Source organism: Vipera ursinii, assembly GCF_947247035.1.
Source record: "Vipera ursinii genome assembly, chromosome: 7".
NCBI lineage: Eukaryota > Metazoa > Chordata > Lepidosauria > Squamata > Viperidae > Vipera > Vipera ursinii.
Genome location: NC_139521.1, coordinates 67,043,487 through 67,058,336, shown reverse-complemented (window position 1 = coordinate 67,058,336; position 14,850 = coordinate 67,043,487). Strand labels below are relative to the sequence as shown.

Below are 14,850 nucleotides of genomic sequence, written 5' to 3'. Positions count from 1 at the left end.
GCTCTTTGGTCTTGGCCATGGTGGAGAGTTTGGAATCTGATTGATTGCTTCTGTGGACAGGTGTCTTTTATACAGGTAACAAGCTGAGATTAGGAGCACTCCTTTAAGAGAGTGCTCCTAATCTCAGCTCGTTACCTGTATAAAAGACACCAGGAAGCCAGAAATCTTGCTGATTGATAGGGGATCAAATACTTATTTCACTCCACAAAATGCAAATCACTTTATAACTTTTCTGAAATGCAGTTTTCTGGATTTTTTTGTTGTTCTTCTGTCTCTCCACTGTTTAAAATAAACCTACCATTAAAATTATAGGCTGATCATTTCTGTCAGTGGGCAAATGTACAAAATCAGCAGGGGTTCATATACTTTTTTCCTTCACTGTATCACGTTTTCTGGAAAGAAGGCATATGGAATATTAGAACACACTGTCTCTTTTCATTCTCACTTGAGCAAGGTCAATTAAAAGTCAATTAGATGGTACAAATTCATAATGCTGCAGCTTCAACCAACAGACGGGTGTTCTCATTATTTAAAACGCCTCCCATACAAGGTCTTAATGTTCATGCAAAATAATGCCTAGTGTATCATAAGAGAAAGTAATACACAACAACTCAGCCTCAGATTATGAAAATAGACAGATTTAATTGGCAAAAGGTGTGGTGGTTATAAATTCCAAGCAACAAGAAAGGACTGTTTGTATCAAGTTAACACCTTTCTTCTTAAGCTGTTTATATGTGAAGCAGATGAAAAAGTATTATGAATGTGCTTCTTTGGCAAATGATGATCAGAAGTTCTGTCACTCAATATATCTGCATTATTTCAGTATTTAGGAGTAGAAGCTAGTATCTGAAGCATTTGGGGGTATACGAAAAACTGGTACATGACACAGCATCCAGACTGATACTATATAAAATGCCCTTCAAATCTGCTTGTGATTGTCTTTTCACTGTGGATATCTAACTTCCAGTTGCCGTTCCAGAATTAAAACTCTATTTCTGCAAGGAATTGGTTGCTCTACTTTGCCTTCCCAAATATCGGAAACATGAGCTATGATTTATAAATCACAGCCTTAAAAAAAAGAAACTTAATGTTGATCATCTTGATGATTACACAAAGTAAACCATTCATTAAATCTACAAAAGTGCAGAGCATGCATGCTGGGACACTAACCTTCCTGCATAAAGATTAATCAAGCAATGAGCCAGACAGCTGATGAATTCTTGGTCGTGATTTGCAGGGCCTAGGATCAGGGTTCGGTTGACCGTAAGCATCCTTAGAGAGTCAAGAAGAGCAACTTGCTGGGGAACCGTTTTATGTGGCCTTGAGAATTGGTACAAGATGGTCCTGTTCAGGCAGTGATAAATAGCATCCAGGGATAATCCCTGAGATCTTCTTTTTGACTTAAAAAAAAAACAACAACACACAAATAAACATTTTAAAGAGAGAAATCTTAACAGTACTGTACACTTTTATTTGTATTTTTAAGCAGATTCTCAGCAGTAATTTCCTCTGCTAAATTAGAAAGTTCCATCATCTTAGAAATTAGACTAAACTATTGCTAACACCGCCTCTTGTTATTAAAGGTATTCATTAAATAGTCTTGGCAAAATCGCATTTCCACTGTTTCCTGTGAAAGAAAAAAACAAGTTAAAATAGGATGAAGCTTTTGATAGATCTGCAGAACATACTTTCCCCCCTCAGCACATCTACTAAAGAAAATCACAAATGTTTGGAAGCTTTATAGGATGGGCAATAGTTGCCCGGGTTGCTCTAATCTGATTGCCAGATACAAGATCTGACTTTAACAACAGAAGTTGCCCCTCGTGTCAATTCAACTGAGCTAGGAGGAGACAATTGGTTTGAAGAGGAGATCATTTCCAAGTTGTGAAAAAGCTCTTAGACCACTATAACTTTGATTCAATGAAACATGAGAAGGGAAAGCATAAAGGTTTCTCTTCAGAGGGTATAAATCTTTCCATCTTTACTAAATGTTTTTCTGGAAAGACATATTTAAAGGGAAACAAGTATAGGAAGTATCGTCTGTCTACATAGCAAAAGTAATTTTTTATTTAAACACAAAATCACGTGAGCATACCTGTGCAATTAATTGGAGTGTGAAGTCTATAAGTAACTTGGATTCCTTGTTGAACATCCCTTGCCAAAGTTTATCTACCACACGCTGCGTGAAATAGAATACATTGTTTACAAGCACCTGGTAGCTTCCTCCACTGGTGATGGGCAACGATGCATCCTCACCTACACAAGGAAAACAGCAGAAGAATTTCATTCCCAAAATGAATACTTACCAAAAAAAAATGATAATTCCCCAATTCCACCTGCCATGGAACAGACCATATAAGGGCATTCCATAAAACTAACATCAATACCGGAAAATAATTTCTCCACAGAAATATAATTATACATTACACAGTACCATCACAGTTGCAATGCATGGCTGTGAAAGTTGGACCATAAGAAAGGCTGAGCGCCAAAGAATTGAGGCCTTTGAACTATGGTGCTGGAGAAGACTCCTGCGAGTCCCTTGGACTGCAAGGCGATCAAACCGGTCAGTCCTAGAGGAGATCAACCCTGACTGTTCTTTAGAAGGCCAGATCCTGAAGCTAAAACTCAAATACTTTCGCCACCTAATGAGAAGGAAGGACTCACTGGAGAAGAGCCTAATGCTGGGAAAGGTTGAGGGCAAGAGAAGAAGGGGACGACAGAGAATGAGTTGGCTGAATGGAGTCACTGAAGCAGTAGGTGTGAACTTAAATGGACTCCAGAAGATGGTAGAGGACAGGAAGGCCTGGAGGAACGTTGTCCATAGGGTCGCGATGGGTCAGACACGACTTCGCAACTAACAACAACAACAACACAGTACCATCATGCTGTATCAGAATTCTTAAGCTTGTAGAACTGCTTTTGTTTTAATGGATCATTCTGATGTGTAGAAACAACATTTTATATTTACAACAATTCATCAGTTATATTCTTTTGAGGATCTAAAGGAGGTGCATTAGAGATAAAAGCATGTAAACAAATCTTTACCCAGTAAAACATCAGCTGCAAGCAAGTGGTCCATAACGCTATCCAAAATATAAGTCTGAAATTCTTTTTGTTGAGCCCTTGTTGATCTTTCTGGAGATGCCTAGAAATACAAAATAAAGATAATAAGATGTCATCAGAGGAAGCTATTCTGAAATGTTACTATGAATTCTGGAAAATGTTAGACGCATTAAATATTGTACTGTCTGGTACTTGATGCAAATAAAACTTTCCATTCAATATATTTAATGTAAAGGTCAATATTAAAGTATTAACATGTTAGTATTAATTTTTCCCCTCAGAAATTAACAAATGCCCCAAGTATAAATTACTGGGAAGCCCATATGTCTTTTTAAAGTATTTGCATGCAGAAAAAAAATATTTACTGAGCAACAAAAATAAAACTGATTTTATTTTTCTAAGAGATGCCAACTCTATTTTTTTGGAGATGGGTGGGGGCAGATTACTCTAAATCAGAGGAGGGGAACTATGGACTTTTATGACTACAGCTGGCTCAGGAATTCTGGGAGCCGAACTCCACAAGTCACAAAAGGGCCATAGCTCCTCACCCCTGCTCTAAATCAACAGGAAGGGCAAGTTCTTTAAAACAACTTTCAGCAGATTATCTTCCACTGTAGGCAAAGTGAATGAGTGGAACAGAGATCACTTGAGAATGCAATTCACTTCCCGTTGCCAATATAGAGGGCAGGTAATTCTCTTCTCTTTCCTTGTGGTTCTGAAATGTTTATTAGACAGAGCAGATAAATGAAAACAGCCTGTGGATCTTGAAGGGGAAGGAGATAGATAACAGAAACCAGACCGTTGCTCATTCCTTGATATAAAAGAAGATACTACAGGAGTATGATCACGCACATTGCTTATATTAGAACAGAGGTGTCAAACTCAATTTCATTGAGGGCCGCATCAGCATTGCGGTTGCCCTCAGGGGGGCGGGTGGGTGTGGCCTGGGTGGCCGTGGCCTACTGGGTGGGTGTGGCTAAAGTGCATATGGACTACTGGGTGGGCATGGCCAGCTCTACATCATTCGCATCAAGGGTGCCTATAGGGCCCGGGCAGGAGTGGGACAGATCTGAGGGTCTCTGGCAGAAGGAGGGTCTCTGGGCCAGGGCCAAGGCAGTGGGGGCCGTTCCCTCACTGTTTCCAGGATGGCTTTGTGGGCCGCATGAAACCACTTCGCGGGCCGGATCTGGCCCCCGGGCCTTGTGTTTGACATGTCTGTATTAGAAGGTACTAGCATCAGTAAAAGAGAAGGGGCTTGGAGCCTTTATAGAAATGCGGGTTTAAAGGCACTGGCTCAGATCACAATAAGGTCATCCCACTGTATTATCAGATGCTACATTCCAGTCTTGTTTGATTTATATTGCCCTTATGCCTATGTAACAGTTCTGGGAGTACACAACCAACGTCTTTGTTTTGTGCAGGGCTCCTTCGCATTCTTGCGGCCAACAGCCCAATGACCACTGTAACTGTGCAATGAAAGATACCTTCCTTGCGGCATCTATTTCTGAACTTCTATCTTCCTTAGTTAAATATGGCCTTCCCCCTCCCATAACATTTATGTATTTTTCTGGTTTCTTTCTGTAAACCTTTCCCTAATAAGTAGGTATTGGGACAAAGAGCAAGGGGGAAGATTCTTTGGCACATTATTCTCACCCCAATTGTGTCTTTCGCTTTTCTGAGCGGCTTCCCGCCTGAATGAGTTAAAGGAGGTAGACAAGTTGACAAACATGGAAAAATGATTTCTCTAAAAAGTCCCACCACCACCACCCCTTTTTTTCCTAACCAGAAGATAGCTTAGAAAAGCAGAGATGAGATATACAAATAGGACTGCCCTTAGGAATTTGGCATAAAAATCTTTCTGAGAAGATGGAGTAAAACCAACTAGCCTTCTTAAGGTGCAAAGCACTGCAAGGTAATGACTCTCAAAATTATTCTGATATATCAGTGGTTCTCAACCTTTTCTTTACCACGGACCCCCTTTAAATACATTTTGTGGCCCCGGACCACGGCCACGGACACCCCCCCCAAAAGACTTAACTCAAGATTTAAATCATAACATTCCTTGTAGCCTTTGCAGAACCCATGTGATAACATTGCCCCCCCCAGGCGTCCGTACACCACAGGTTGAGAACCACTGTGTTATGCGATGCCCATTAACTAGCAATAGAACACTAAACATATCCAGTGTGACTTTTTGCTTTAAGGAACCGCGATAAAAATACTAAAATTACCTCCAGAAGAAGATCTATTAAAGGAGTTTGTTTGCTTGCAGGTGTAAGGCAGAGATTATCTATTATCAGCACACGCATAAAGTCAAACACAAACTTCTTTGCAGGATGGTTGGTTAAAAAAGTCTTAGACCCTACGTTGCAATACTCTGATTGGCTCCGGTTCATCCCCGTATCAGAGGCAAACGCTTTGAACTCTTCGGCTGGAGATCCGGCATCGTCGTCCAAATCAGTAACCTATTTTTGAAAAAGAAATCAGTTGTCTGTGTATCAGTTGTTAATTTTGGACAACAGTGTGAGATGGACTGGAGTTATTTATTTTAGCATCTCAAGAGCCCTCGACTTACAACCATTTGTCTAGTGACTGTTTGAAGTTATAGTACACTTGTGACCACTGCAGCATCCCCGTGATCATGAGATCAAAATTCAAACGCTTGGCAACTGACTCACATCTATGACGGTTGCAGTGTCCCCGGGCCATGCAATCCCCTTTTATGACTTTCTGACAAGCAAAGTCAATGGGGGAAGCCAGATTCACTTAACAACTGCGTTAATAATAATAAGTCTTTATTGATTAGCCCATGGGCCATATCAAAGTGCAAAGTTTCAGCAACAAATTGTTACTACAATTTGATAAAAGCAATTTAAAATGGAATTTGATAAAATACAATTTAAAATGGAATTAGAATAAAATACAATTTAAAATGAAATGGGAATAAAATACAATCTAAAATGAAATTGTAAGAGTGTACAATAATTTAAGATAATAGATAAAATATGATAAAATTATATTTTGAAATCGCCCTTGCAATCTACCCCAATCAGCCCCACATATGCAGATCTCAACTGGACCATTTTGTTTAAGTACTGTGCTACGTTAAATGTTATTTTCAAGTTCTGGCCGGACATAAGGTAAGTTATTTTGATATGGGGATCCCAATGGGTCATTCGTTTGGTATATAGACCAAGATACCTGTCTCTCACCCTCTTATACAGACAACAGTCAAATAGGATGTGAGCCAGGTCCTCTACCTCTGCCGCTCCGCAAATGCAGAGACGCTCATTGTAGGGTATAGCATGAAATCTCCCATATCTGACCATTGTGTCAAGCTGTTCGAATCTCACTCGTGTAAATATCTCCCTAAGATGTTTTGGCAGTTGTAACTTCAAATAAGTGTCTACTTGAAAAGTACGTTTGTATTTACTCAGCCATTTCAAGTTACCCACCTTACCAAGGATAGCCATATCATTTTGTGCTTCTATATCCTTAATTCTTTGGGCAACTCGTTTTTGGGGTTGTTCTCCTGTTACGCAAGAGACAGGAAGGCCACAGCTTCTTACAAACAACTGTGTTACTAACTTAACAACTGCACTGATTCACTTAACAACTGAGGGAAGAAGTCGTAAAATGGGGCAAAACTCACTTAACAACTGTCTCTCTTAGCAAAGGAAATTTTGGGCTCAATTGTGGTTGTAAATTGAGGGCCATCTGTAGTAGCTCCTAACTAATCTAGGTGAATCTTGGAAGTTAAACAGAGACAACCCTGCAAAAATACTTGAAGGATGGACATGAGAATTCCAAACTGTTGGAAAGTTGAAAAAAACAAAAAAGCACAATTCAGTTAACAACTGCTTTGCATAGCAATTGCAATGTATGGCAGTGAAAGCTGGACCATAAAAAAGGCTGAGGGCCAAAGAATTGAGGCCTTTGAACTATGGTGCTGGAGAAGACTCCTGAGAGTCCCTTGGACTGCAAGGCGATCAAACCGGTCAGTCCTAGAGGAGATCAACCCTGACTGTTCTTTAGAAGGCCAGATCCTGAAGCTAAAACTCAAATACTTTGGCCACCTAATGAGAAGGAAGGACTCACTGGAGAAGAGCCTCATGCTGGGAAAGATTGAGGGCAAGAGAAGAAGGGGACGACAGAGAATGAGTTGGCTGAATGGAGTCACTGAAGCAGTAGGCATGAACTTAAATGGACTCCAGAAGATGGTAGAGGACAGGAAGGTCTGGAGGAACGTTGTCCATAGGGTCACGATGGGTCGGACACGACTTCACAGCTAACAACAATTGCATAGCAATGGAAATTCTGGTCCCAGTTGTGAGTCAAAGACTACCTGTATTACAATTGCCCCTAAACGTGCAAATTAAGGCAGTCGTTAATTTATTTACTGCAATGAAAGTAAATAAATTCTTGGAAGACAGAGACATCCTGTGGTCAAATAAATGATACAGCATAAAGCCACCCCTTTGTCAATGAGCCTAGAACAGCAGATGGTGCTAAGAAGGCCTACAAGCTGTCTATTGTCACAAATGATTTAGACAACTGCTCTGTCCTTCCTTCCTCCTTCCATACAGAGACATGAAACAGGGTAGAGTGACTCTAATTTGAGCTTTGGGAAATTTGCTATCATAAAAACCATGTATCTAGAAAGGTGCCGGCTGAGAATATGATACAGACAGAAAGAGACTTAGTAGAAGGCTACCCAAGGAAACTATTCTATTAAACAAAATTTATGCATGATAATAAGCAGATTAAATTCCTAATTACAAGCTAAGAAGATTCTGGAAAGAACATAATGAAAGCAGTATAATTATCCGCAAAGAATGTTTAGCGGCTGTTGTCCACACGGTGCAAAAAAACACTTGACGGTCTGTGGCTTAAAGCTTCACTCTCAAGGCTGTGTAGACTCTAAAGGTTAAAGTCCTGTCAAGTGTTAATTCCCTTGTGAGAGTTATAAAGCCTCTTGAATCTGACGGTATTAATCCGTGTATGAGATTTTGCAAAGCTCTCGAAGGCTCCCTAACAGCAGCGAAAATAATGTTCTTCTCCCCTTTAGCCTCTTGAACACAAACACGTATAATACTCTCTAGCTGGCTTCAGCTTGCCAAAATGTCAAGTTTTTCCTCATGTAAGACTTTTGTGCTGAATCGGATTTTAGGCACCTATAACATTAGGCAAGTTTCAAAAATTAAAAATCATCTTTGCATGAATAATCAGCTGGCACTTACAGCAGAGGCAGCTCTCTGCAATTTCCCCGCTGATGAATCTTTCTATTCAATTCTATTTATGTTTGCTAACTAAATACTCAATTCATTTTCCAGATAATAGATACCAAATAATTGAAGGTTTGGGGGTTGGATTTTTTGTTTGTTTGTTTCTTTTGAAGGGATTCTTTTGTTTCCTACCATTTCTGAATACGGCCGAATATTGAAAGGGAACACAGTAGCTGCCAGGGCACAAAGAAAATCTGGGCTCATCCACATCGAAGCTAAATCTGGAACATTGTGATATAAGTATCGAAAGAACTGCATCAAGGTGACTGGATATTCACGAAGCCAAGAGCCTTCTTCCTCTGACTGCCAAGGCTGCAGTGCAAGAAAACATTAGAAATATTAGACGAAATAATGTAAAATAACAATGTCGTGCATTATCTAAAGCAGAACTGCATTAGTGAAGACACGACCGTACTTACTAGAGTTGCATCTCTAATAGTAAAATTTATTCAGGAATTGACCCTACGTATTATTAACTATAGAATGGGTGGGGGGGGGGGGAGACAGACAGACATATATTAATATGTGGCATCACTTGTTTTATTAATTGTGGGGTACATTATAAAGAAAATTAGCTTGGATCAAGGCCATCTGGTAACTTCCATCTTCATTCAAAGTGCAGAGCCAACAATATCGTTCCACTACATAGGGATGGATGGATAAACAATTTTTTTGGTTGTTTTAGATTTTTATCCTCCTGATTTCAAGGCCAGCACCTTAACTACTACACCAAACTAGTTTCTTGTTAGTTTGTACAGCATTATTTATTGGACAAGAAAGAATTACCTTTTTCATAATATGCATCACTTCTCCAAGCACAAAGCTGCTTCTATTTTGCAACACCATCTTTGTAATTCCCAGCAAAACACTTACTAATGTTGGCTTTGTCAAGCAGTGCTCTAGTTTGGTAGACTGTGGAAATTTAATCTGATAGACTGTGATGTCATATGCTTATGTCGTTTAAAGAAAATGTCTCATAAAAGTTAATTATTAATAATGTAATACAGTGCAGTAATGCTATTGATTAATTAACGCCTGTGGCAGGATGGGTGGCCCATAAATTTAATAAATAAAATAAATAATTCCTTGACCATATCAACATATTTAATTATTAATACTAAACACATATGAAATCAAGGAAACACTTGGGGCGGCAAAACAATCATTTCTTTTAAGTGGTGGTGTGTTTTTTTTTAAAAAAGAAAGGGGAACCACTTGTATTTACATCTGTCTGCCCATCCATCCATCTATCCAGGAGCAAAAAAAATCAACTTAAAGAGATTTCCTTGTGAGTCAGGTTGGATGAGAGAAAGAAAATCAATGCAAGTCTGAAGGTAAACTTGAACCTTATTTTCTCCTCTATCCTAGACCAATACTTTTAACATACGACACTCTCTTTGTTTTTACTTATTGCCTAAAACAGAGGTGTCCAACTTTAAGACTTGTGGACTTCATCTCAGCCATGCTTTAATTCCCCATACTAGCTGGGGGAATTCTGGGAGTTGAAGTCCACAGGTCTTGAAGTTGTGGACACCCTGGCATAAAATACTACAATAAGTAAGATATAATATTGTTAGAATTCAAAATGAAGATTTTTTTAAACATTCATTTGTAAAAGTTTCTACCTCAGAATTTCAAGTAATCCTTTCTTAAGTGTTTTACGAACAAAATGATAAAATGAACAGGTGAAACAACTCAATTTCTCATGGGTATTCAGAGAAATGCTATACTTACTGAATTTAGCATGCTCCTAAGCATTCCCAGCAGTAAAAATGCAGCTTCTGTGCAAACACTGTGAATTGAAGCAACCACGGTGCCACTTGATGCAGGAACACCAAATATGAATGTCCAAATTGAATCTAAGTCAAACTTCAGCAGAGGAGGAGAAAAAAAATGCAAATACATTATTTTATGTTCATTTATAAGCAATCTATAAATTATTCCAATGCAAAGCTTGCCGTTCTCCTGCTCGGTACTTTAGAGTTATTTGTATAACTCAACCAATGAGAGATGCTTACTTAATCCACCAGAACCTGTACCAATTTTTATTAAGCAATTCATAATAATAATAGTAATAGTAATAGTAACAATAATAATAATAATAATAATAATAATAATAATAATAATAATAATAATAAGAAGAAGAAGAAGAAGAAGAAGAAGAAGAAGAAGAAGAAGAAGAAGAAGAAGAAGAAGAAGAAGTAGTTGGAAGGGACCTTGGAGGTCATCATATCTTATTTATTCAAGTATGTTTTAACATAGATACTCCCACCCCCCCACCCCCACCCCCCAAAAAAGGCAGTTCATTAAGGAAGCACACATACTGTATCTGTCTAAAGATTGCGGAAGATTTATATAGATATCTGCAAAGAATAAGCAATTTTCACAAAAGAGGTACAAAAATCCATTAAGAGGCATGCTACAATTACTCTTCAATTTGAAAAGCAAACAAACACCAGTTGATATTCAGACTCCCTAGTGCCATTTACCAAACAATTCCTGGTCATCCTTCAGTAATGCTTCCTTTTAAAGAGTGATACAATGTTTCCCTCTTAATTCTTGCATGTGACAGAGATGTTTTTACGTTTCTTGTAGCAGATTTACATAAAAAATTATATGAACTTTGAAGCCTGGAGTCAAATTTTATTTATATATATATACTGCTCAAAAAAATAAAGGGAACACAAGATAAGACATCCTACTATTAAATACAGTACATTGTGTTGTTTAAGTGTTCCCTTTATTTTTTTTGAGCAGTATATATAGATATATAGATATATAGGTGTGTGTGTGTGTGTGTGTGTGTGAATTTACATATATATATGTAAATTTTTTGGCTTGCTAACAAAGAATAAAGGGAGACCGATATGATCATTTCAAACTTATTTGTTCTCATCAGTCAGCCATACCCTTCTGAATGCTTAACATTTCACACACACACACACGCGTGTGTGTGTGTGTGTGTGTGTGTGTGTGTGTGTGTGTGTGTGTGTGTATATATATATTTAATAAAAGTATATACAGGTAATCCTTGCTTAGCTACCACTTTGTTCAGTGGCCACTTGAAATTGAAATGATGCAGAACAAGTGGTGCTTTTGACTGGTCTTTGAAGTGTTGGCCACCACGTGTAGTCACTTGATTGCAATCTGGCTGCTTAACAACCAATTGCACTTGCAATGGTTGCGGTGCCCTGCAGTCATATGATTGCCATTTGTGACTTTTCCTGCTGGCTTCCCAAAGTCAATGGGGAAGCCGACAGAGACAATCGCAAGCCTCCCCATTTCTGGCCCCACCCATGCTTGCATCTCACTGGCCAGTCGCACCTTTCCCCTGAACTGACAACCACCTCCAGGCCCAAAATTGCCCTCATGCCAACTGCAACCACCCATGTATCCTCCTTCACGTGGCAGCAGCAAGTTACCAGCCCATCAACCTACTTCAAAGTTGTCCGACTTGCAACCTTCTGCTGGCTTCCCCATTGACTTTGCTCATTGGAAGCTGGCAGGAAGTTCAGCTCAATTCAGTTCAGTGGAACACAAAGTTTATTTGAATGTTCACTTTTACCAGTCTTCTCACTGACTCCAGTAGGTATTTTGGTACATAGTTCCTACCTGGCCACCCTGGTTGCACCGACTGATGGGGAACGGCGTGCTGAGTTGCAGATTTTCAGGCAGTTCAGTGACTGGCTGCTGCAGGAAAAGTGCCATGAGAAGGAAATACAACGCAGGCACATTTGTGTGCTTAGGAAGAAATGACTGAAGGACTGGGAACCCTGGGAAATGACAAGCGTCTCGATTGATTTCCCTGACCGTTGATCGGCCACCAGCACTCCTGCCAACATTAAAACCTAAGCAGAAAATAAAAGAAGAAAAGTTAGATATGTAATATCAACACTTATTGGAAAAACAAGTTGAATGTCACACTCAGTATGGTGAATAAATGGCTGTTCACAGAACAATTTTTCTCAATGTTATTTTTATTCAACTGGATGTTTGAAATTAGGAAGAGTGCTAGGCCATATAAGGGAAAAATACTCAAAACAAGTCAAAACCTTGGCCTAAAGCAGGGGTCTCCAAACGGGTTGAGGAATTCTGGGAGTTGAAGTCCATCAGTCTTAAAGTTGTCAAGTTTGGAGATTGCTGGCCTAAAGAGTCAACAATTTTAAGGGTGAAGCTTACTAATATGCTTCATCCTTCATTATGTAAACTGAGCCTTTTTTGCTATGTAAGCCCATTGAAACAAATGGAATTGCCCAGGCATTCAAATGGTATTGCCCAGCACAACCATTATACAATTAAACAATTCTTCATTTCACTCCCAAATAAATATTTTCTTATTCCCTTTCACTTCTAAAAGAAAACATATCTATATTCTTAATTTGGAGTTTTCAAAGATCCCAAACAGGTTAGTATAGAACAGGGGTAGGCAACCTTGGCTCTTTTATGACTCGTGGACTTCAACTCCCAGAATTCCTGAGCCAGCATTCCTGAGTCATAAAAGAGCCAAGGTTGCCTACCCCTTGTATAGAAAGAAAAAACAAATACTAAATTATTGTTGTTTGCAAAAACTCATGAATGAATGAAATAGCACTTTTAAAAAAACAGTCATGGAATTATATTTTCAGAAACTTTAAGTACTTGAATATAAGCCAATTTCATCTTAATTTCAGAGCAGATTTTAGCAATAAATCCTTAGAAGTGCACTATCTCAGCTCTGCTAGTGATGTCTATTAATTCTCAATAAACAAAGGTATTAATGGAAAAAAATGGCTTTGCTCAACAGTATATTAGAAATATCCATGCTGATTCTATAATATTTTTTGTTTCTGATTAAAAATATTTCCTTTATGCCAAAAACTCTTTATATCTTCAAAATTCTACAGAACATGCTCTTAGCAGCTGATGTTTACAGCATTGCTCATCAGGCACATCCACATTATTAGAACAATAACAAGGAAGCAATGCTAACTTTGAAGACTGTCATTTTAGGATTCCCTGTATAATCCATTTTGGTCCAATTCTTACATCACAGCAGCAACTGTCGTCCCTGCTCCCAAGCAGATGTTCAATAACATCAGCTTAATTAGATCATTTGGGATGGCCTTAAAGGGGAACCCTTGCATGTAAATGAACATATGTCACCCCTTACTCAAATATGTAAACATAATGGATTAGCATTCTGGCTTAGTTCTTTTTCCCTTGGCATTCTACCATTAAATTAACAAGGGAGATTGTAACAACACACACTGTATTTGACAATGTTATAAACTAGTCTCTGAACAAAGTTATGTTTTATGTTCTTTAGATGAAAATGGGATATAAACAGGCCAGTTAAAGAGGTTGTGGCTTAGTTAGCTTTTTCTAAGACACACTGATCAATAATTGTGCATTCATGAAATTGTCCACAGATATTATCTAAAGAAATGGAAACTAGGCATAAGGTATCTCTTAGGCTGGCTCATCTAGCCATAGAGTTTTCTGTGTACGCGCCTTCAGTTTACCGGTTCAGGAGCCATCTCCAATTTGGGAATATGCTATATGTCAGAAATGACCCTCCCAATGTCAGATCAACTTTATAATGGCCACAATATTCACCCTAGAAAAACAAAATGACCCCAAACCTCTAAATTCTGATACAACCTTTTGTTACGTACATAGTTAAAATGGCAATTTCCTTTATAAAAAAACTTTTTTTTAAACTGTTCAGCCTGATGGATTAGTCCAAGTTCTATTATACAGGTAGTCCTTGACTTTAACAGCCACAATTGAGCCCAAAATTTCCACTGCCGAGCAATACAGTATGTTGAGTTTTACCTCGTTTTACAACCTTTCTTGCCACAGTTCTTAAGTGAATCCCTGCAGTTATTAAGTTAGTATCACGGCTGTTAAGTGAATCTGGCTTCCCCCACTGACTTTTGCTTGTCAGAAGGTTGCAAATGGGGGTCACCTGACCCTGGGACACTGCAACCAACATAAATACAGGCCAGTTTCCAAGCGTCTAAATTTTGATCATGTGATCACGGGGATACTGCAAGTCCTAAGTGTGAAAAATGGTTATAAGTCACTTTTTTCAGTGCTGTTGTAACTTTGATTGGTCACTAAATGAACTGTTGTAAATTAAGGACTACCTGTACTGTATTTGATAACACGGTAACTTGTGGGCATTCATACCAAGCACGGTTCCAATCTTATTAGTCAATACAGAATCAGTCTGTTCCAGCCAGCCTCCACCACTCAGACCTTCTTTGAACTTGATGAGGATAGTTGGGTTGCTCAGCAAAACTACCAGAATTCTCATGGCTGCAGTCACTGTAGCTGGATGCAGATGGTCTTCCATAAATAGTACAATCCAATCAAAGCCCAGGGTTCGGACCAGCTCTTCACAAGCCCTAAGGGGAATCCACAGAATTAGCAAATACTAAGTACAGGTTCTCCTGCTTGAGCAGGGGGCTGGACTAGAAGACCTCCAAGGTCCCTTCCAGCTCTATTCTATTCTATT

General features: G+C 38.9%; 1 protein-coding gene across 5 annotated transcripts in view; it reads right to left on the bottom strand.

The window, feature by feature from the left end:
• Positions 1–14,850, bottom strand: part of WDFY3 (WD repeat and FYVE domain containing 3) — a 196,540-nt gene that overhangs the window by 51,152 nt on the left and 130,538 nt on the right. For all 5 annotated transcript variants that reach the window (XM_083367552.1, XM_083367553.1, XM_083367554.1 and 2 more), the window contains 8 exons: positions 14,523–14,740; positions 11,964–12,199; positions 10,086–10,220; positions 8,484–8,663; positions 5,298–5,531; positions 3,049–3,148; positions 2,096–2,256; positions 1,171–1,400 (listed from right to left, as the gene is read on the bottom strand). In XM_083367552.1, the coding sequence (XP_083223678.1) occupies positions 1,171–1,400; positions 2,096–2,256; positions 3,049–3,148; positions 5,298–5,531; positions 8,484–8,663; positions 10,086–10,220; positions 11,964–12,199; positions 14,523–14,740 (1,494 nt within the window). The remainder of the gene's footprint in view (positions 1–1,170; positions 1,401–2,095; positions 2,257–3,048; positions 3,149–5,297; positions 5,532–8,483; positions 8,664–10,085; positions 10,221–11,963; positions 12,200–14,522; positions 14,741–14,850) is intronic.